Raw genomic sequence first — 24,538 nt, forward strand, 5'->3', positions numbered from 1 at the left:
ACCTGTCAAATTTCATGAAAATCTGTTACCGCTTTTCGCCGTAAATGCTCAACATATAAACATTAAAACATTAAGGGAAATGCCATCGACTTGAATCTTGGACCTCACTTCGTTCGTTCAACAATGTAAATCAAATACTGCCATCATAACGTGGACCTCACTATAGCCCAAACCGCTCAAACCTCAACCTTGCGTCGATTTATCATGAAATGTTGAATGTGCTATGAAAATTCGGCCTGATGGTTTAGATTTTGTGTTGTGGCTCTGTCAAGACTTCCGGTTATTAGTGAGTGATTACGTTATCCTTGGAGTCGCTTTTCACGCCAACCTTTGTTCTTATCAGCGTAGGTAGATGTTGGGTGTTGTGGGGGGGGGGGGGGTAGGTGTTAATGATATTAATGTGTTCGGTAGGCGCGTGCTCGAGTACTCGCATGCGCAGTGTTTGATTTTCTGGCTGGGCTGGGGGAGCGGGGGAATGGATCGAAGCGTTCGACCTAGTTGACGGTGGGGAGCGACAGTCACCCAAGTTGACGCACGCGCTCTTCCTATCGATAGTCACGCTTTCGATAATAATACATCGATAGTAGCACATTGAATAATATCGATAGTAGAACTTTTCGAGACTAAGATTTCTTATTTACAAATTTCATCAAATCAAACAACTAAATAATCTAAGAATAACAAAGCTTATCTACTGCTCATATGCTCAATCTGTATTACAGTATGGCATTCGGGCTTGGGGGGTTGCTTTGAAAGCTCATTTTAAAAAACGTTTTATTATCCAAAAACACCTTATTAAAAACTATTTTAGGTAAACTTGTAATATAAATATGAAGAAAATAAAAATCTCAGTACCCTTTTTTAAAATATTTTATCACAACATGTTTCGGTCATTTATGCCATTTTCAAGTGATATGAATTAAATAAATAAATACTACTGGAAGATTCTTATTTTGATCATATGTTAGTGTAGATCATATGTTTTTATGAACTAGGCTGTAAATTTTGGGTTTAAATTCGCATGATTCATATCATTTTATGCCATTTATAAAGCAGCAAAATTAAACAGAGATAAAATAATAAACTTAATCCAATTAGACACCAATAACCCCATTTTTGATAGAATCATGCGAATTTAAACCCAAAATTTACAGTCCTAGTTCATAAAAACATATGAATAAACTAACATATGATCAAAATAAGAATCTTCCAGTAGTATTCATTTAATTCATATCACTTAAAAATGGCATAAATGACCGAAACATGTTGTGATAAAATATTTAAAAAAAAGGGTACTGAGATTTTTATTTTCTTCATATTTATATTTTAGGTAAACCTCGTCTTTATCCAACAAAATATTTATTCAACGAGTTTAAAGTTTCAACAGTCCATCAATTATATATTGAAATTGATTTATTTTCTTCTTCTTTTACAAAAATACAATATATATACATTATAAAATGTGAAGAAGGCTCCTCATATGGGCAAATATATTAAAAAATAAATAAAGAAATAATAAAGATATTTTTCTATTTCGTTAATCAAACCTCAATTTACGACCTTCCAGAAATAGGTTTAAAAATATAAGAATGGATCTTAATGTTTGCCAGAGACAATACATTTACCTAGCTAATAAATCAATCAACAAAATTCTAGATCACCTTATGGAGCATATTAATCGAAATTCTGTTACATTGCTCAAAAAAGAACTATTGAATGGATAATTACCAGTAAAATCGAGGACATACTTTTTGAGTGACTCTTATCTTTGTTTCAATAGTACCCTATGTGTGCCATCTCTCTTTCTTTCTCTTCTCCTTCTTTCTTTCACTCTTATTCCACCTATTCATCATCTTCTTTTATTAAATATTATATTATATAATTTCTTATTTCATCGTTTGTAAGTTCTTAATGACTCTATCGAATTTGTATTAGCAACTCTCACCTGCGCACAGGATTTTCCTTGCAGGTGATTGGTTTCTTTTATTTTTGCTGAAAGTTTTTTTTTTGTATATTTATTGTTTCTGAAGAACCAATTAAGAATTTTTGAATTTGAATTTTGAAAAAAATTGAAATATGCCATCAATTTAGTAAGTGTGTATAGTGTGGTCCACGTTTTAATGCTAGAATAGAATGACTGCCTTCATTTTATACCTGGGAGGGCGAAGTTAAGGCGCAGTCGGCCCTCTCTTACACTTAACCCTCGCGTGTTAAGCCCTCACTAGTGGCCACACTTAGCCCTCTCCTAGTGGAGAAAGATAGGAGTACAGCGTTGCCGATTCTCTGCTTTGCTTCAATTTTTTTTATTATAAATAAAATATACCACTGCCACGGCTTTCTATAGAAGATAGCGGCGAAACGCGGTAATAGATTTTCATGAAATTTGACAGTTATATGTTCCTTTTTAAATTGCGCGTCGACGTATATACAAAGTTTTTGAAGCCTCCCTCATACGCCAATATTAGAGTAAAAATCAGACTATAGTATTATCCATAATTAATCAGTTGTCGAGTGGATTATAAATTGCATGCAATGACGCATGCAATTCAATATCACAATGTAACTTAGTGAAAAAACAGCTGTTGTGTGGACTATTAATTGCATGCAGTGAGGCATGCAATTGATAACTTGTAGTAGCATAGTATTTTCTTCCGACTTTTCTCTGCTTTCAACTCGGTAAGCTTTTGATGGTAGCTGTTTACATCAAATTATTAGCATTGTTGATACAACAACCCAAACAGCCATTAGTCGTTTATACACCGATATCTCGTCGACACGACAGGACAGGACAGAATTTATTCTGATGGACAGTATTAGAGGAACTGTGGTTTATAACTGCGCGAGGTCAACTGTTCACAGAACTACTGGTCTATTGTGCTACAAGATTTTCAGTTACCCTAAAAATAAAGTGACCTTGAAAATAGTTTCACCTTATGTATCTCATTTCTGTATAGGGCTACTTGTAATATAAATAAGAATAAAAATCTCAATACACTTTTTAAATTATTTTATTACAACATGTTTCAATTTTGATGCCATTTTCGAGTGATAATATGAAGTAAATAAATAAATACTGCTGGAAGATTCTTATTTTTGATTATATGTTAGTGTATTCATATGATTTTATGAACTAGGACTGTGAATTTTGGATTTAAATTTATAACACCAATAACCCTATTTTTACTTTCCTTGCCCTATTACCATAGGTAAGGAAAGTATTGCTTTCCGAAAAAAATTAAGGTACCCCAATTTCTTAATTTCTATACGTTTCAAGGTCCCCTGAGTCCGAAAAAGTGGTTTTTGGGTGTTGGTCTGTGTGTGTGTGTGTGTGTGTGTGTGTGTGTGTGTGTGTGTGTGTGTGTGTGTGTGTGTGTGTGTGTGTATGTGTGTATGTCTGTGAACACGATAACTCCATTCCTAATTAACTGATTGACTTGAAATTTTAAACTTAAGGTCCTTATACCATGAGGATCCGACAATAAGATATTCAATAAAATTCAATTCAAGATGGCGGAGAAAATGGCGGATAATTACTAAAAACCATGTTTTTCACGTTTTTCTCGAAAACGACTCTAACGATTTTTTTCAAATTTATACCATGGATAGCTATTTATAAGCCCTATCAACTGGCATGAGTTTCATCTCTGAGAAAATTTCAGGAGCTCCGTAATATTCTTGAGAAAAATGGCGGATAATCACTAAAAAACCATGTTTTTCACGGTTTTCTCGAAAACGGCTCTAACGATTTTCTTCAAATTTATACCATGGATAGCTATCCATAAGCCCTATCAAATGACATGAGTTTTTTTCTGGGAGAATTGCAGGAGCACTGTAATATTCTTGAGAAAAATGGCGGATAATTGCTAATAAAACCATGTTTTTCACGATTTTCTCAAAAATAACTTGACCGATTTTTTTTCAAATTCATACACTGTTTAGTTATTTATCAGCTCTATCAACTGGCATAAGTCTCCTTCCTGGGAAACCAATGGGGGGTCCACCCCATCCTTGGGAAATGGACTTAGTAACCTCCTTCTCGTGCATGAGGTAGGTAGTCTAGGTAGCGCAGTTCATAAAAAGATCACATAGTCGAGATATTTCATCTGTAGAACAGCTGTTCTGACGACTTTAACAAAATGACGACTAAAAAAAATCATCGAATTTCACAATTCACACAAAGAAAAAGTACTCTGAAAACAATATTATATATACACATATACAGAAGTCTGATCATAGTTTCAAATATGAGCAAGGAAAGTTGTGTGAGTGTTCCACACCAGATTTTTGATAGAGTCATGCAAATTTAAATTCAAAATTTACAGTTCTAGCTCATAAAATCATATGAATACACTAACATATGATCAAAAATAAGAATCTTCCAGCAATATTTATTTACTTCATATCACTTGAAAATTACATCAATGTTGAAACATGTTGTGATAAAATAATTTAAAAAGTGTACTGAGATTTTTATTTTTCTTTCTATTTAGATTTACCTTGTATGCCTTTTGAATACTCAAGGAAATGGGCGGGAAAGTTCTACTATAGTATCGAATGTGTTTCTATCGATGTGTTAGTATCGAACGTGTTACTATCGATACCAATAGCGCAAGCGCCAATGTGGGTTTTTGTCGCTCCCGACTGTCAAGTGCCTGACAGGAGCCTGTGATATGTGCTAGTCTGCTGCCAGTGTCGTCTGTCGCTGTGTAGGCGATTCCGTGAGCCGTGACGGATAATGTGCAAATGATCGCTTCAAGTCCCGTGCAAGTCTCGCCTCTATAAACATCCCAACGGTTATCAGTTTACTACTCTTATCATAGTCTACTATTACAGTTCACACGCATTAATCAAGCTCCACCGTCTCAGTGCTGTGTTGGATGCATTAGGCTATCATTGTCGTTAGGCTCCACAATATTTCGGCGCTAATTAATCCATACAATGACCTACCCTCTGTTAATCTGATACCTTGGCTTATTGATTATATCATCCCACTCGTTTACGTCCACTTCAATAGTAGTCACCTCAAGTTTGAATATTGAGGTGCCCTAATTTCATAAGTTTGCTTCCTTACCTGTATAATCTAATCCTTAATTGAAAATCTCCAGCAATCTGTATTGTATTCCCAATCTCTTTTATTAATTTAATGCTTATAAATTTGATACTGTTGATGCTAAAAAATAATGTTAAATTTAAATCCAATCATCATTTTTCTTATAGAATTCATGGAAATTAGTTAGCCTGAATTATTTATTTTCTATTAAAAATAAATATATTTTTTAATAATATATAGCCTACATTTTTTATGATGTTGATGCTAATGTTAATGAATTTGATAGTGTAAATACTAAAAATTAATGTTAAATTCAATGCCGATCCTTATTTTTCCCATAGAATTCATGGAAATTAGTTAGCCTTATTAATTTATTTTTATTAAATAAATATTACATGTTTAATCTAATCTTTAATTAAAAATCTCCAGCAATCTGTATTGTATTCCCATTTTTTATGATGTTGATGCTAGTGTTAATGAATTTGATAGTGTAAATACTGAAAATTAATGTTAAATTCAATGCCGATCCTTATTTTTCTCATAGAATTCATGGAAATTAGTTGGCCTGATTAATTTATTTTTATTAAATAAATATTACCTGATTAATCTAATCTTTAATTAAAAATCTCCAGCAATCTGTATTGTATTCCCATTTTTTATGATGTTGATACTAATGTTAATGAGTTTGATAGTGTAAATACTGAAAATTGAGTTAAATTCAATGCCGATCCTTATTTTTCTCATAGAATTCATGGAAATTAGTTGGCCTGATTAATTTACTTTTTATTAAATAAATATTACCTGATTAATCTAATCTTTAATTAAAAATCTCCAGCAATCTGTATTGTATTCCCATTTTTTATGATGTTGATGCTAATGTTAATGAATTTGATAGTGTAAATACTGAAAATTGAGTTAAATTTAATGCAAATCATAATTTTTCTCATAGAATTCATGGAAATTAGTTAGCCTGATTAATTTATTTTCTATTAAAAATAGAACAGAATAGAATAGAATTTATTGTTTCTCATAAACAACAGTACAATATTACAAGAAAAACAAAACAAAGATATTATCCAAATTTATCAAATGCTTTGGCTCAAAAATATAACAATGTAAGAATACAAGGAAATATTTCTCATAAATAATTAAATATTTCAAATAAATATATTCATTTCAGACTATGTGTAACCTTATCTAAATTTGGGAGAGGAATAGCACAGGGTTACATTATTTTTCTCTCCCTATAATTTTGATGATGTACTTAATGTATTGTAATGTAGCCGATTATTTGACATGAATTTTCACAATCCGAGAGCATCCATTGTTTAAAAATTAAAAGTGTCGACGGTGGTGAAAACTCATGACAAGTAAAATTGGACTGGAGAATATGTGTCAAATAATCTGGTACATTACAGAATGAATCAATAAATCAAATCAGAGCTAGTGATGATTTTGATAGTTAGTAGCCTACTATAAATAAATATTGAAATCAATGCTAATAAATAATTTTTTAATACAGTTCATGAGAATAAATTTACTTTTACACTCAATTAAAATTTTTAACAATCTATTATATTCCCATTTATTTTCTTCATCAAATTAATGCCAATCAACTAGATAGAAAATGCTAAAAATTTATTTGAATTTAATGCTAATCACAATTAATTTACTTTTACACTCAATTAAAAATCTCTAACAATCTATTGTATTCCCATTTATTTCCTTCATCAAATTAATGCTAATGAACTAGATAGAAAATGCTAAAACTTGATTTTAATTTAATGCTAATCACAATAAATATTCACTTTTACACTCAATTAAAAATCTCTGATAATCTATTATATTCCTATTTATTTTCTTCATCAAATTAATGCCAATGAACTCAAATTCAAATCAAATCAAAGTTTATTTCCATTCAGAATACATTTCACAAACATAAATATAGATTACAATTTTATGGAAAAATTAGCATCCGCAAAGAAACTAGAACTAGATAGAAAATGCTTAAAATTTATTTGAATTTAATGTTAATCACTATTTTTCTCATAGAATTCATCGGAATTAGAAATCAACGCCAATGCTAATTATTTATCAGTGGATACAATTATTACAAATCATATAAATATGATTAGGATAGAACAACAGGCTTGGCCCAAAACTATTCTGTTCCCAAATTTTGATAATGAATAACATGTCCAAAGAAATAGGTTATGCTTGAAAGTTCAAACTCAGTTTTTCTCTAAAAAATATGTTTGAACTAGAAATTTCGAATTTAGTAAGATTGAAACATCAAATTATAGTCAAATATTATAATTATCACTGCACATTAAATAAATTTAGTTATTTCAGAGAATATTGAGGCCACTAACAACTCACAACTCCTAAAATGAATATGTTTAGGATAGAACAACAGGCTTGGCCCAAAACTATTCTGTTCCCAAATTTTGATAATGAATGTCCAAAGAAATAGGTTATGCTTGAAAGTTCAAACTCAGTTTTTCTCTAAAAAATATATATATAAGAACTAGAAATTTCGAATTTAGTAAGATTAAAACATCAAATTATAGTTGAATATTATAATTATCACTGCACATTGAATAAATTCATTTATTTCAGAGAATTTTGAGGCCAAAAATACAAAATATACAAATACACTAATTATGTGGTAGTTGTTACTAAAAATCAATGCTGGAATTAATGCTAATGAATTTTTTCCTTTTTACAATTGGATATCCAAAATACCCGAATAATGATTATTTTTAGTAGTGTTTTATATACAATAAAATAAGGGCACTAGTTATCCTCTGTAATTAATGGTGAAATGCATAAAAACTGCTGATGAATATTTTTCTCTTAGAATTCATGAGTTAGGAAACTATTATATGTATGTATTCGATGCTCCCATATTCGGTCATGCTCGAAAGAGCTTGCATATGTGTAATGTTACTTTATGTAATATTAAATAAATTGAATGATAATGAAAACATTATCTATTTATCGGAGTTAGGATGAATTGATTCATTTCTGCTTAATCAAAACTTTCAACACTTCATTCAAATCTGTATATGGTACCGTTTCTATGAATTATGTTAGGTATCAGAATGTGGTTTACTCATGCATGATATCCACAGCAAGGTCACGAGGAAAAATAAAAAATAACTAACAATATTCAGTTGACATACTTGCTATTCTACTAGATAATAATCAGTTTGTTTGACAGTTTTCCTACTACACATGCAAACTCAATTATGCATGAGGATCTCTCTAAACTCTGCTAAAAATGCCATGTATTAGTTGAAATTTCATCACTCCAATAGTAATTTCATGGAGTTTTAAAATGAACCTCCTTCCATCGAAGGGTTCACCGTTGAAAATTCAATGTATTAGTTGATTAAAATTCCATCACTCTAGTAATATCATGACGTTCTATAGATAAGCCTCTTTCCATCCAAGTATTCACAGTTAAAAATTTAATGTATTAGTTATTTACTCTACTAGTCATTTCATGACATTTTATGAATAAACCTTCCATCCAAGGATTCACAGTTAAAACTTGAATGTATTAGTTACTTAAAATTCCATCATCTAGTTATTTCATGACGCTTTACAAATAAACCTTCTTTCATTCATGAATTCACATTGAAAATAGCACTTTGTGCTTCGTGCTAAAGTCCTTAAAGAGGAATTTGTCACATTTTCAATGCTCAGTTGATTATGGAACACAATCTTGGTCACTACAGTATTCTATTTCGTAGAATTTACTCTAAATTCATTCCACAAATAATTTCTCCTCTCCCTTTAAGTTAATATTAAATCCAATTTAGTTTTACATATTGGACAATATCCCCCAATGTATAAAAACACTTCCCCCAATGTATTTATTCACTTATTTTCATTCTTACTAAGAAAAAACACAGACCCACCAAATCTTAAACATATAATTTTTAGTTTATAGAATATAATTATAGTACCCTTTTAAAATTAATAAAAAAAAACAAGAATACAAATTGAAACGTAACTGTATTCTTGTTTTTTAATATTTTATTAATTTTAAAAGGGTACTATAATTCTATTTTATAAATACAACAAAGTAGCCCTGATTCATAATTTTTAGTTTATTCAGAAGGGTTGGAGCGAAATCATTCATTTTTGTATTTATTTATTTTTATTTTTACAAAAATGCACAGATCCATCATATCTGAAACATTTGCGTTTCAAATTCATTACGGAATTTTGTAGCGAAACTATTCAATTCTAGTCTCAACAATAATAAATTTCTATTGAACGATTATGAAGCCATTTATTTCTTGAATAGGAATTTCTATTTTAGAACTTATCGAGCGGTACCTTTGAATACAACCATACAACTCAGTACAGTGGGAAGTAGTAGTCTATTTATAATAATAGCATTGATTTTCCGGTTTGACGTCACAAATTCTTGATTAAGTCACTCCAACTAAAGTTGAATCCAATCGATTTCCACCTCACAACCCGGATCTTTCTCAATGCCCTAATATTTATTATATTCCCTTTCCTGTAGTCTCCCTTGCAATAAATGACTGAAAATAGAAATCAAACACTGAAACCCTTCTTTATTCAAATTAAAATGAATAAACATAAACAAACAAATACATTCTAAAAATCAAATACAATATTGTTTTATAATTTTTATTTTGTGGATTTCTCTACAGGCTATCATGTAGCGTGACTTGAAGGATGTATTTATTTCTATATTACTTGAATTAATAATTTGATTGTATGGGATGGGTTATTATCGGTTACATCAAGTATTAGGGCAAGACCACATTGGGAGTTTTTTAGACGTTTTAGAAGAGTCGGTAGGGCAGGAAAGTCTTCGATTGACTGATTGGGTTTGGCGTTCGGGAATCAGCTGATAATCAGCCAATCGGAGAGCTTCCTGCTTTACCGACTCGCCTGAAAACGCATAATGTGGTCTTGCCCTAATACTTTATGCAATTTTTCAATTTAATTTTTAATTTATTTATTTCAATTTTCACAACATCACATTTCATCAAGTACATAAATATAAGAACCTCTCTATCTATTTAGTTATTTGAGAGGTATACAGTTAGAAAATTTACAGACAATAATTATTTTATAACTCTTTGATAATATTCCAATGAACACAAAGTCAACAACAGAAGTTCGAAAACAGTTCAGTACAGATTGTCGGTACACTTTTTTAGCATCCCACTTTTTAGCAACCGATAATAACAATCAAATTATTTATTTAATTAATATAAAAATAAATACATAGTACCCTTTGTTTGAACTATTTTATATAAATACTACGGTACTAGTTTCAGCGTTCAAGCTATTTTCAAGTTAGTATGACTTTTGAAAAAATTATTTTTGTATAATTTTTTTGAAAAAAAAGACGTTTGAATATTTTTTTTAAAGGACAGTTGAAAATGGCTTGAAAGCTGGAACTAGTAGTGTTTATGTAGAAAAGTTGAAAAAGTGTACTATGTAGTTGAAAGAATAAGACGTTGATATTGTCAATACCACTATATTGACAATTAGCAGGTAACCCGTGCTTCGCAAGGGTCTTCCTTAAAACTTGACGTAATGAAATCTAGAAGAATTCAAAATAGGCCTATAAGAATCCTCGGTTCATTAAGAATTTATATGCTGCATTTCAAGTAAATCAGTATGACCACCTTTCAATTAAAAAAAAGAAGTTGGATTCAAAATGGCGGAAAAAATTTGGGTGTGACGGAAAACCTGTTTTATCATTCTAAAAGGATCCCCAATCATACCTATCTTCTAATTTCCCTTTTAAGAGAAATCTTCTGCTGCTTCCATACACACTGGAAGCATGACAAATAATTGAAAACTTGACAAACTGAAAACTTGATGTAATCAAATCTTGAAGAATTTAAGTTAAGCAAGAATCTATATGCAAAATTTCAAGTTAATCAGTCCAGTAGTTCTGACGTGATAATGCGTCAAACATAATTTCCCTATACTTAACACCTGTATAGGCTACGTTTATAATCCAGTTCTTTCCTTTATTATAGTATAGAAGATGATACATGGATGGATGATCATTTTTATTTTACTAAAAGATAGAATAAGTTGAATAGTTTCCCTTTCAGAGGGAGTTTTGATACCCCACAAAACTCATTTTTCATTTGAAGATATAACAAAAAGGTGCATATGACCTTATTTTTTTGCTCAGCTTGCCAAAATACCCCTCATTCCAATATTATAATTTTCGACTGATTGTACAGTGAGTCAGTCATTCTATCAGGGCTCGAATAATTTTGAAATTTTAATTAAATAAAAAATGGAAGAATATAATTTCTCTATGTAAATAACAACACCTTCATTCAAAGACATATTAACTGCATGCGTTTTCATATTGCCGATACAGCATTGATGAAACTGTAGACGTTTATTTAGTACTTTGTCTCAAAAATTGTTCTAGCTGAAAAATTAATAATCCATGCCACGTGTAGGCCTAAACATTGCATCAGGAAAACGAAGTTTCAAAACTATGTTTTCCAGGTAGAAAGCAATATAGAAACAGATGTTCCTTTTTTAATTTCGACTATATGATTTGGTGATTTTTCAATGAAATTGAATGTACCATTAATGAAATTTGAACATTAATTCTGAAAAATCTAGAAGGAAAATCAAAATTTGGGCTTCCAGGTGCACGAAATTGATATTTTTAGAATCTATGTGCAAAATTTGGAGATCTAAATCATTCCCGTTTTTCCGGTATGCAATCCACAAGTTGACATGTTTTGATGCAAACAAACGAACACACGAACAAACACAACCCTACTCTCTCTTATTATATAGATATCAACGTCTTATTCTTTCAACTACAAAGTCCTATTCTTTCAACTTCAAATACCACTATATTGACAATATCAACGTCTTATTCTCTCAATCATGGAGAAACACAACAAAATCTCATACCAAACAATCAAATTACTATGTAGTTATTTCTATATTAATTAAACAATCCAGGTAGCCTTATTAAAATAGGCCTACTCTATTATAAATTATCAATTTTTGGAAGTAGTGGAGGAAAATTTAGTTGAACAAAACAAATTCACTTTCTGTGTAGTTGAGGAGTTGAAATTGTGGTAATTATTCATATTAAATGAAAAAGACTAAGAAATTGTCAAAAACCACAGACCACATCTGTATTCAATCACATACAATTTCTTAGTCTTTTTCATTTAATATTTAATTTAAAAAAAATTCAGTTGGGACATACGCGTGACCTCTACCTTCTTGTTCTATGTAGCGTGGCTCCAATAGTTGATGTAACCGATTAGAGGCGAGTTGTGAGCGGTCCTTGTGAATTATGCAGTGGCAGAGGTGAGTGGAGGCGGTTGTGTTAGTGGGGGCGGTAGCAGTGGAGGCGGTAGCATGACGATGGACTCGACGCGAGTGAACGTGCCGTTGCGAGTTGGAGGCGGCAAAAAGATGCGGAAACGCAAAGAGCTAGATGCGCTGGCCGGGGGCGGTAAGCGGTGCGGTAGCGGGGGCGGCAAACGCGGCTCAGGTGACCAGCTGCTGTCTGAAAGCACAGATGAGGAGATGTGGACTGGTGGCGGTATGCGGGGGGCGGGAGTAAGGGCATCGGGTCGCTATCTGATCAGGCGACGCACATGTGCGTCCATGCTGCGTGCGTGTACTGCGCTGCTCGTGCTCGCGTGTGTGTTGGCGACCACTACGGTTATGTGGCTGTTCATCGATGTTCGCGAACAGGCCACGTTTCTGCGCACGCAGCTCGATCAAGGTACAGTACTAGAACACCTTGGTTCTGATGTGCTATAGATGGTGATCACAACATCGTCAGGTTATAAAATAAATTTCAAATAAATGTTTACTGATAGTCTTGTTATTTTAAATAAAATTTTCACCGAAACTAGTAGTTATAGTTCGTATTCTTATTCAATTATTTTATTAATTTCAAAGGGTACTATAATATTATTTTATAACTACAAGAAAGTAGCCCTGAGTTCATACATTTGAAAAAGGAACTATACTAGTCTATATGCTGTTGGGAGCAATATTATTGATCTAACGATAGTTGATGAATCAGCTAAATCAATGTTGATTTAGGTCAATAACCAGTGAATCTTGTGAATATCACATGAAACCAGATATAATAGAATATCATGTTTATTGAAGACTATTCTAATCAGTAAAACCAAAAACGATGATTTATCACAAATTATTCTTGCTCTTAGTTAAAATTTGAACTGTGCTTGAAATTGAGTTTTGTCTGAAAATCTTTCTAATAAAAATGATCAAACCCCTCCCATGAAGGAAATGAATGAAAAATTGAAATATTCTATAGAATAAAATGTTATTGTTACAGTACTAATAATATATTTCAGTATTATGGCATCCATGTATCATATGATTAAACTAGAAGAAGCAAATCTTCTTCTCGTATATACTAAACTAGAAATAAAAACCTGGACATACAGTATCTTTTTCTTTCATATCGACGTATGAATCTCGAGATTTCTGTTCAAACTACTGTTTGCAAAGCCAATTCTTTTAGATACATTTGTTGAAAGTGGACTCGTTTACAAATTTTGCTCATTTTTTTCTCTTTTTTCCAACTTTCTTCTCCAATACTTCCCTTTTCTTCTCCTCTTCACCCTTCATTTCTTAATTTTATACCCTCTACCTGTCTATTACATGGGAAACCATAGTTGGCTAGGTATTTTTCCTCCTTTCTTTCTTTTCAGCACACCCCGCCATGAATCCTGTTTTTGTATTTTATTAGAAATTTATTTTTGATTGTGTTTTTTGATTTCTTTTATGTATATTGTATTGTGTTGTGTGTGTTGTTATATGATATTGTATTCATACTAAATTAAGTGTACTTGCATCATAGAATTTAAAATCATGTTGATTCTTCTCTTTGCAGTGGTTGCTGGAAATCAGGGAGTGCCAGATACTCTACAAAAATGTCATTCGATCTCCAGAGAGTTGCAAAAGAATCAGACAGAGCTCTTCAATCGGATCACAGCCCTGTCCCAGCAAATAGCAGCTTTCAATACTCAGGTACATTTCTTTTTTACTTTCCTTGCCCTATTACCATAGGTAAGGAAAGTATTGCTTTCCAAAAAAAATTAAGTTACCCAAATTCCTAAATTTCTATAAGTTTCAAGGTCCCTGAGTCCAAAAAAGTGGTTTTTGGGTATTGGTCTGTAGGCCTATGTGTGTATGAGTGTATGTATGACTGTGTACACGATATCTCATCTCCCAATTAACGGAATGACTTGAAGTTTGGAACTCAAGGTCCATACAATATTATGATCCGACACGAGCAATTTCGATCAAATGCAATTCAAGATAGCGGCTAAAATGGCGAAAATGTTGTCAAAAACAAGGTTTTTCGCGATTTTCTCGAAAACGGCTCCAACGATTTTGATCAAATTTATACATAAAATAGTCATTGATAAGCTCTATCACTGCCATCAGTCCCATATCTATAAAAATTTCAGGAGCTCCGCCCCATCTATGCAAAGTTTGATTCTAGATTCCCAATTATCAGGCTTCAGATACAATTTAAACAAAAAATTTCAAGTGGAATAGATTGAGCATGAACATCTCTACAATTAATTTTCGGTAACATTTTCACCTAAAATGGAAAATAAGCTCGAAATTTGAGAAAATGTGATTATTCAATATTGTAAACTGTTGACAACTGTTGACTCTATTAAATCATTCACTATGAAGGGATAGCAGACCTCGTGTGTCTCCAGCGTTATTGTCCTGTCACCAGCTGGCTCAGATCTCTGAATAGTAGACTTGAGATGCGCGTGAACACTAGTGTCAGGTGATCAATTTTCATAACGGAAAGAAAAGTTGTGTGAGTGCGCCACACCAGATTTTTGAATCTTTCTCTTTTGTAACAAGCATAAATGTTACAGACAAATAAGTTGTAGAGCAAACGGAGCCTTATCATATTGAGGTACAAAAATTAGGATGAAAAATGTTGAGTGATAGTTAATGATAGGCTACCACTATTAACGTGGCTAAAAGTCTTAGCTGAGATCTTGACTGTCCTTGAAAAGATTTTATTGAAAAGTTAGTTTCTTGCCCTTTTGTTATTCATATCTTAGCTACTAGATATGGAAATTACTAATCATATACTATTAAACAAGCAATTTCTGTTTATGTGTTTAGATGTTTCTTTATATGTTTGTATTTCACCGGATCTCGAAAACGGCTCTAACGATTCTCACGAAATTCAGAACATAGTAGGTTTATAATATAAAAACTCGATTGCACTAGGTCTTATCCCTGGGAAAACTTGATGAAGGACATTAAAAGGATTTATTCATCCTTGGAAAAACAGATGATAATTTCGTTGTCTGGTGATGATGAAAGTGAGTGACGAACTGATACAAAATTATGACTCAGCTGTTGAAATTTTGTAATCATTCAATCAGGTGCTTAGTGTCGGTTGTACAAGAGCCGGTTAAATTTTAATCCTGATTAATTACAGTAGAACCAACCTGATAAGCTATCTTTTTGAAATGGTCTTCTCTGATTTCGATTAAATTTAACATGCTTTTGTGAGAGAAATTTTTGCATTACTCTGGAAATAATCTCAATCCACTGTTATTAGATAGAACCTTTATGTATGAAATATAAATATATTATAATTTCTTCTTTCGTAATAAATTTTATTTGCTTTTGTACTCCAGATCGGAGCTCGGTGCCCCGATATTTACTTTTATTAAACCAATGATAACCAGTGATTACACTGGTAGACAATTATAAGACAGTGATAGGCACATTATTAAATCTATCATAACCAACTTGAAATCTTGAATTAGAATTAAAATCATCAAGTACTCTTCCATATTATTTTATCAATGCATAACATGCTTAGAATCTTTTAAGAGTCTGTTTCACCTGCAAGTAAAATTAAGTGAAAAATATTGAATAAATATAAATTAATGGTATTTTATGTGCATCTTATTCTTATTTTTCTTCCCCTCTTCTGCCACTACAGCGCAGGGGTACCAGCCTCAAGTCCATCTCCTCCATGTTGTGTTATCCTCTGCCATTTTTCTCATATCTCGCATCGTCCTGCCTGAGCCTCTCTCACTACCCAATCCCTCCAGATAACCCTCCCAGTTCATCCTAGGTCTATCCCTCCGTCTCTTTCCCTCCCTTCTAGCCCACCACTTCCTTCACCGGGCGACATTCTTGCATTCTGGTGAGGTGCTCAAACCACTTGAGTTGCCTTTCTTTAATGTCCTCCATCAAGCTAGCTCCGCAGTGCAGGCTGGATGCTTGTCTGACTCGGACTAGGCGCTGAGACAGCAACTAATAGCAGCGTTGGTGGGAATGCGAGCGGCCGCAGTAGAATCTTCCACCCAGCAATGGTCGGCGTAGTTCCGCCTAGCGGACAGACGAAAGATCAATCCAGTCGGTTATTTGATCCCTCCAGCCAAGCTCAGCCAAGCAGCCTAGACAATAGAACAATGGAGTGGCGGTCCTATTCGCGTTCATCAGCAGTTTTCTTTCTCATGATTATTTTGATTTTTGTGTTACCTATAATCAATAATAACTCCAGTCACCAGTAAAAAGTTTCCAGAAACGTGGTGTACTACTATATTAATGACTTTTCATGATGATTTCTAATTATTTAAAAACATTGTTGACATTCTGAGCCTTCAGGCTAAACTTGGGGTCGCTGAGAACGAATCTGCAATCAGAATTTCTCTATCACGAAAAATAACGAAAAAACCCAGCTGTTGATCTTCCGGCAACCGTTAACAGTCATCCTGCAATGCGGCCGAAACACTTCCAAGCCAGACACCCATCTCAAATGACAACAACGCCAAGCTGTGAGAAACCATCCTGCACTGCGGCGCTAGGTTCAGAGCTTATCTTTCCACTTCCCCTCTCACTCTCTCATTTCGCCATCTATCACGACTTATGATGGTGTTCATATGTTCGCAAGTATGATAAACTGGCATTCATGAATATTAACTGGCATTAATATTAATTCAATATTGTTTACTTAATTCTATTCCGCCTCTGTCCCGCAATCTGTCCTGATGTATGGTGTTCATATGTTTATAAGTATGATAAACTAGCATTCATGAATATTAACTGGCAGTAATATTAATTCAATATTGTTTACTTAATTTTATTCCGCCTCTGTCCCGCAATCTGCCCCGGTTACACCAGCGTAGCGTGGATTTAACATTGGGAGATAGGACGGTACGTCTCCCGAAGATGTATTCCTAGCTAGATTTGAGAATCGTGGAGTGCGAGAGGTACCGGGATCGATACCCGGCGCCTCCACCAAAATAAATATAATTAGGATGGTGATTGATTGATTGATTGATTGAGTACTTTATTTATGTAGATTACAATATATACTGGCTTATACACTTGTATACAATAGCTTACAATACAGCAAAATTATAGATGAATTTACATAATATAGACTAGGAAAATCACTATTGAACTGTATATGATATGAAAAAGCAATTTGTAATATAATAACTATAGATAATAATCATATTGTTATGCATCTACATAAATTGGCGGAGCTTTGGACATATCAATGTCCATTCTTTGAGAGAGAGAGAGAGAGAGAGAGAGAGAGAGAGAGAAAATGGTCGTTCAGGTTTTTGATAAAATAAAAATTATTATTTAAAAAGTTATGGGTCTGAAAAAAATGTACAATGAACTATTATCTTACTTCACCTTGAAAATTGTCCCTTGGCCTGATCCTGAAAGGTCCTGTTAAACCACTCCCGATTTTAAATAAATAAATATATTAAAAAAAAACTTCTGCCAGCTGATTGAATCAAAGCACCAGCTTTCCCTACAAGATTCAAATCCTTAAAACACAATTATGCAGGTTTAAACTGCCCGAACTGTGACAGCCTATAATTGAATTCTCAAGACAGAATCCTTCAGGTAACCAATGCCTTAACTCAACAATTATACTTCACAAACGGTTTGAAGAATACGGGCCCCGAAAGAAAAATTCAAAATCTATTTATGTGAAAAACACATGCAGCCTTGATTCACAGACCAAAAGTCGACTCACTCTTGTTTGTATAGCATGGAGCTAAAAACCATAATATTGCCTTCATGAAACGTGATAAAACACACATTTCATCTTTGTATATTGGAGATCTTCTCGCTTTATCAATTACATTTTATAATTAAATCCGCGACCAGATCTCCAATTCACAAAATAATATTTCAATAAAATTGAATGGGTTTTGATGTCATGTATGACGACAACCTTTAATATTAATAAAGCCTGTTGTTCATTTCCCAGTCATTCGTAGATGAGAATGATATTGTATTGGTATCTATCAATGTATAAATAAATATTGATAGATTCCACAATATCTTAGTGCAAAGATTGAATTAGCTTTATTTCTACAGGTGTCAGTAGTAAGCAGTGGTCTGAACAAAGTTGAGAAGCAGCTGAAAGCGTCGCCGGAACTTGTGAATGTGGCTAGTCTATCATCCAGTGTTGCCAGCTTTGGCAGTCAGATACAAGATCTCGTCTCCACAACCAAACAGCTGAAGGAGACCAACACACGACTCGATGAAACCTCTCATGCTTTGGAATTGAATATTACCTCGCTGAAGGTCAGTGCTAATTCTAATTTCAAGTAGAATGTAAGTAGTGTAACAATTAGTTAAAGTAGTGTAAAGTTACTTTGGAACTTGAAATAATTCAATCGCTCTTATGAATCGACAGTTGGAGCTGAAGTACTAAACTATTTAGGAGACAGCTACATCTAATTATAGGAGAGCTTCTTGATTATAATGAGTTGGTAAGCTTAGTTCCAGGGAAATAATTTAACCATTATTCTCAAACATCGTCAAACCCCTGAAAAGGTGAGTGATTCTTGAACCAAATCTTTATAACAGAAATAGTTGAGTGACAGAATTTTGTTTTTCTTTCTTCCATTCACATTCAATGGGCCATATGAATAAAGTTGAGTATTTGCTTATACTTCTAAAATATGGAGCATTTGCTTCATTTTCTATGAATAAACGTGAGCAAAACCTTTTGCTCATGCTCATCAAAAAAATAGTTTGAGCATTTGCTCAAAAGTAAAAGCTTTTGCTCAAAATTGTATGAATAAACTAGAGCATTTGCTCAACTTTTGAAGCAAATGCTTCAAAAAAGGTGAGTCTAGTCTAGAGCATCTTATCACCTTTTGCTCATAGTAAAATGGCTCAACTAATTCGTATGAGGAAGAGGAAATTACACCAGATACGATCACAACCAATAGTTGAGAACTATAAAACTCTTTTTAGATTCAACCATGATACATATCACCATTATCCCTACAAAAGAATAGATACAAAAGATAGCTACCTGTTATAAAGATAGCCATCATAAAATAGGAAATAGGTATATTTAAGAAGATGAAAGTGTAGACGATTATAAGAAGGCTATTGATATTATAAGAATATGCTGAAGATTATTATAGAGATGACATTTTTTCACGCTATTATTTCAAAATTCTAAACTCAACTAACCTAAAACTCTATTTATAAATAGAAAACAGAGCAGACGACACAAACACAAGCGGTGCACCCTATTTGCATATTTAGCGCTTCCGTGAGCTATAAAAACAAACTAAGGCTACAAAAGCGAATCAGCTGATGAAAAATCTCTAAAATACGTGAGCATTTGCTCCAGAAATCAGGAGCATAAGGTAAGAGTAAAAGGTAAAGCTTATTCATATAAAAATGAGCAAATGCTTTTGCTTCTACCTTTTGCTCATGAGCAAAACCTTATGCTCCATGCTCTTGCTCATGAGCATTTGCTCTGGTTTTATTCATATGGGCCATTTTTTTTCTCCTCAAGGTAGTGAGAAATTTCACATTAACAACAGTTATTACGGTTTTCAACTATTAGAATTCAATAAAGTACAAAGTATATAAATCAATTTTGATAGAAAAGTATTATAAATTGAATTGTATTATAAATTCAACGAACCGCTATCAACAATAATGCATTGAGTGAAAGAGATAATCTTGAAGATTTGTTTTAAATGATTTGTAATACATATTTTCTGTAAAACATGATTTATTCCTTTTTCAAGTAATGATATGATATGTTTGAAGGCACGGATTCAAGGATGCAAAGGTTCAAAGAAACGTTTTTCAAGTTACTCAGATTTTCTTATTCATGGAAATAACAATAAAGCTGGATTGGCATACAACAGTGACAGTGAACAGTGAAAATATAATTCCTATAAGTTCTAATGGAACTATTCATACTCACCCGGTCGGGCTGAGTGAGAATAGTCCAATTAGAACACGTGGGAATTATATTTTCAATTTTCACTGTCGCTGTTGAGTGCGTGTGTTAGAAAAGAAAATGAATACGAAGTTGGATTCAACTTACATTATAACCATTTGAAGATGTTATACTATTTGTTATTTATTATGCATTTTTCAAATTCATCTTCCAGTTTGTGATTGAATTTAGAAAGTTGATTTTCACACACTATAATTCAGACTAGTGTAGAAACTAGTACACTACTAGAATAGAAACTAGTAAGTTACTATAACTAGAAACTGTATATTCCAGCTTCGTGTAGAAAGTCTTATTAATTATTCAACTGTCAATACAAATTTACAGATGTAAGAAATTCGTATCAAAGATTAATTGGAGCCTAGAAGAATATCATCATCACTAAATAGGTTTTCCATTATAAAATAGAAAAATAATATTCGTATGGCTTTTATTGGTGGGGATTTCCTGACGGAAGTTCCACCTCGTCTGAATATATCATTTAAGCCGTCAATGGGCCTTACGACTGTCATACTTCAGCCGGGACCAACAATTTTACGTGCCTATCCGATAACATGGGAGTGACATGTTCAAAAACTTTTGGCTATGAGTGTAGAATTCTATTATAAAATAGGTTTGATAATAGAAGAATCTTAGAAGATATAGAAACATCATAGAAGAATGTGAAACACATGTTTAATATTATAAAAGGTTTACTATTATACAGGCTACTTTCTAACCATTCTATATTAATGAATTATCAGCAATTCACTTCTCGCTTTCTCTTACTTTGAAAATAAATTCTTGGATTGGTTTTTTCTTTGTTTCTGCAAATTCTAGTGAAATGTTCTAGAATAGTTCTTGAATGGTTACTGTACAGTACCCATAGTTTTTTGTGAGGTTTAATATATTTGTTAACATTTTGTACGTTGTCTTTTTCCAGCAAAAAGTATCAGAAATGAAGAGCACCTCGATATCGCCTACCGAAGTTCCTGATAGTAATGCATTGGCTTCACTGTCATCTCTAGTCAATAGTCTACGTTCAAATTTGACTAATATCAATAATACATTGTCAAGTAAACTGCAATGGTCGTCAGAAGATGAACTACGAGATAGCGTAAGTGACATTTTGAATGTTTGTTCTGATATATTTGAATATCGGGGCACCGAGCTTCGCTCGTTATTAATTGATAAACCGAACTCAATTCTTCAAAATAATTGGGGAAGGATTAACAGGCACAGCCCAAAACTGTTTCTTCCCCGAATTTTGATTTAAACACTATAAATATTCCAAAAAGTAGGTTATGTTCCATACACTTGAATTCAGGTGAAATTTTCAGTCCAAATGTTTGAAAACATAAAAGTTCTAATTTAGATTGTTTACATACCAAATTGAATAACAAAATAACACTCACTAATCACTTAAAACTTTTGAATATTATGATATATACCATCTCATGTCAACAAATTAGATTACTGTTAGTATTTTGATCGAGTCGATTAAATTTTCTAGATTTCTCGCGAGATATGGTAAGCTAATTGATTACACAGCTGATCTCCCACACATGCACACACATCTTCTGTTATCGACGACGACATCATCACCTGTTTTTCCAAGGATGAATTATCCTTTTCATGTCCTTCAGCGAGTTTTCCCAGGGATGAGACCTAGTGCAATCAAATTTTGATATCATAAACCTACTATATTCCAAATTATTGACTTTATATTAATATTGACTTTTGCAAAACAAAAATTCTTTGAATGTTTTGCTTCGAGGTACTCCCCCATAATTCAATGTCATAAGCAATGCGGGATTCAATCAGTGCGTAGTAGACACTTTTTGCTGTTGTTTTAGGCACCCGTTTAACAATATTTATAAATGGAAAAGTGATCTACTCAATTTTAATAATATCTTGTTCACATGATCCCCCCCCCCCCCAATCGAGCTTGGAATCCATCGACAAACCTAACATGTTCACAACAGTACAACTTTCAATGTTCGTTTCATCAAGTGTTATGGTGGGGTTAAAAGGGTGATAGTTATAATCAAAGCTAATGACATGACTTTTGTTTGTGTTCTACTACATCAGCTGACTGGATGTCGTTTACTTTAAAAAAGGAAGTTTTGCTGCCGCAACCGATTTTTGAGCCACTATTACTAGATGATAGCGTTATCAAGATTTTTTCATGAACTAAGAGATGTTTTCATTATTTTCTGTGACATTCTTATTTATGTTCTGTTAAGGTGCGTTCAGACTTATGCGCCATGAACACGTGCACACCACTTCTCATCATCTGATGTTATTCTTATTATATGTGCTTTTTGTGCAGGAACAGTAAGATAAAAATTATAATAAGCATAGGATCAGTTGATAAAAGTGGAATGCGCGTGTTCGTGGCGCATAAGTCTGTTCGCTACTTCATATTTGTTTGTTTGCTTGTTTTCAATAGCTCAGAGTATAGGAATTGTCAGAAGTTATAACACTCATACGGTAACATAAAAAAGGAGAAGAAAATCACACAAAGGAACCCACTCTACAAACTTTGCTGTGGTATAGAACAAAAACTTACTATTTTGATATACGAGGTAGCATTATTTAGATTTGTTTATGAATTTACTCAAACAATGTGGGATTTTTGTTGAACCAATTCCAATATTCATTCAAATCTTTTGTGGGAACCAACCAATTTATTTCATAGAATGTACTCAACACAAGTTAGATTTTTGTCAATTGCACCAAATCAAATTCATATTACGATCTAAATTACGTCAGGGGCTCTCCACCAATAACAGTCTTTCGAACATTATTAACTATCTTAATGAGGGAGAAAAACAATTTGGATTAATTCTGTTCTATTCAATGAGTTGTGCTTAGAAAGAGATTTCAATTCTATCAATTTGATTGTATGTGAAGATATGTTGTGGTATTTCTCCATAATTGAAATAATAAGACGGTGATGTTGTCAATACCACATACAGTTCAATCCATAGAAAGCTGTCTCAAGTTTCAATCATCAAGTCATTACTCCTGGACTAAAAATCAAGTGACGAAGCAGTGTGTGATATCATAATCTCAACCTTTGGACAACGTTAACATTTTATCAAAATTTTTGGAGAGAAATAGTACAGGCTTAGCCTAGTTTTTCCTCCAATGTCATAATTATATTATGATTGTAGTATTTTGTATAATAAAAAAATAAAAGTGGTAAAATACTCCTTGAAAATTTCTTCCGGAGTGTACTAATAGAACGAGCGTTAACGAGCTCCTACTTTTGACTCAAGGCCCAAAATCGGTGCCCGTCTGTTTGTTCGATATGTTCTACAATAACTTTCGAACGATTTATTAATCAGCTTCAAATTTCCAACACATACTCTTTGAACCATTATGAAGATTGAGTTTGGTGGTCAACGAAATTAAATCACTCCTTTATCCTTTCCAAGGATATTATTCACCTATATGGAATCAAATTTGAAGCTCTACGAATTTAAAAATTATGAGCGAGTTCTCCAGCCAGGAGGGCTCACTAAAGCTAAATATGTTCAAATAATGATAATTTCTTCACGTATTTTTAAACTATGGAGTAATTTTATACTAAATGCAATTCATTGATTATTTTATTATATCCTATACTATTAAACGAGCAACTTCTGTTTATGTGTTTAGATGTTTATATTTTTGTATTTCACCGGATCTCGAAAACGGCTCTAACGATTCTCACAAACTTCAGAACATAGTAGGTTTATAATATAAAGATTCGATTGCACTAGGTCTCATCCTTGGGAAAACTCGCTGAAGGACATTAAAAGGATAATTATTATTCATCCTTGGGAAAACAGCTGATGAGAATTATTTCGTCGTATATTGGTGATGGAAGTGAGTGAGCGAGTTCATGTGTGTGGGACTGTGTCAAAATTATAACTCAGCTGTTGAACTTTTGTAATCATTCAATCAGGTACTTAGTGCCGGTTGCAAAAAAGTCGGGTTATTTTCAATCCTGATTAATTCCAGTAGATCCATCTTTTTGAAATAGTCTTCTCTGATTTGGTTCACGTTAAGTTAATGAGGATTAAAATTTTACCAGCCTTTATGCAACTGGGCCTTTGTGAGGGAAATTTTAGCATTACTCTGGGAATAATCTCAATTTACTGTGAATAGATAGAACATTTCTG

At 32.9% G+C, this 24,538-nt stretch overlaps 1 protein-coding gene across 3 annotated transcripts in view; it reads left to right on the top strand.

Annotated features, from left to right (window-relative positions):
- Window positions 1-24,538, top strand: part of LOC111051772 — a 42,773-nt gene that overhangs the window by 9,695 nt on the left and 8,540 nt on the right. Inside the window, exons 1-5 of one of the 3 annotated variants that reach the window (XM_022338327.2) lie at window positions 4,639-4,793; window positions 12,339-12,836; window positions 13,983-14,119; window positions 18,491-18,700; window positions 21,310-21,483. In XM_022338327.2, coding sequence (XP_022194019.2) covers window positions 12,464-12,836; window positions 13,983-14,119; window positions 18,491-18,700; window positions 21,310-21,483 — 894 coding nt within the window. In that variant the 5' untranslated portion in view covers window positions 4,639-4,793; window positions 12,339-12,463. Of the gene's footprint in view, window positions 1-4,638; window positions 4,794-4,819; window positions 5,041-12,338; window positions 12,837-13,982; window positions 14,120-18,490; window positions 18,701-21,309; window positions 21,484-24,538 lie in introns of those variants that run through there. The other 2 variants (XM_039420396.1, XM_039420397.1) reach the window with 2 other exon arrangements.

Source organism: Nilaparvata lugens, chromosome 2 (genome assembly GCF_014356525.2).
Source record: "Nilaparvata lugens isolate BPH chromosome 2, ASM1435652v1, whole genome shotgun sequence".
Classification (NCBI taxonomy): Eukaryota; Metazoa; Arthropoda; class Insecta; order Hemiptera; family Delphacidae; genus Nilaparvata; species Nilaparvata lugens.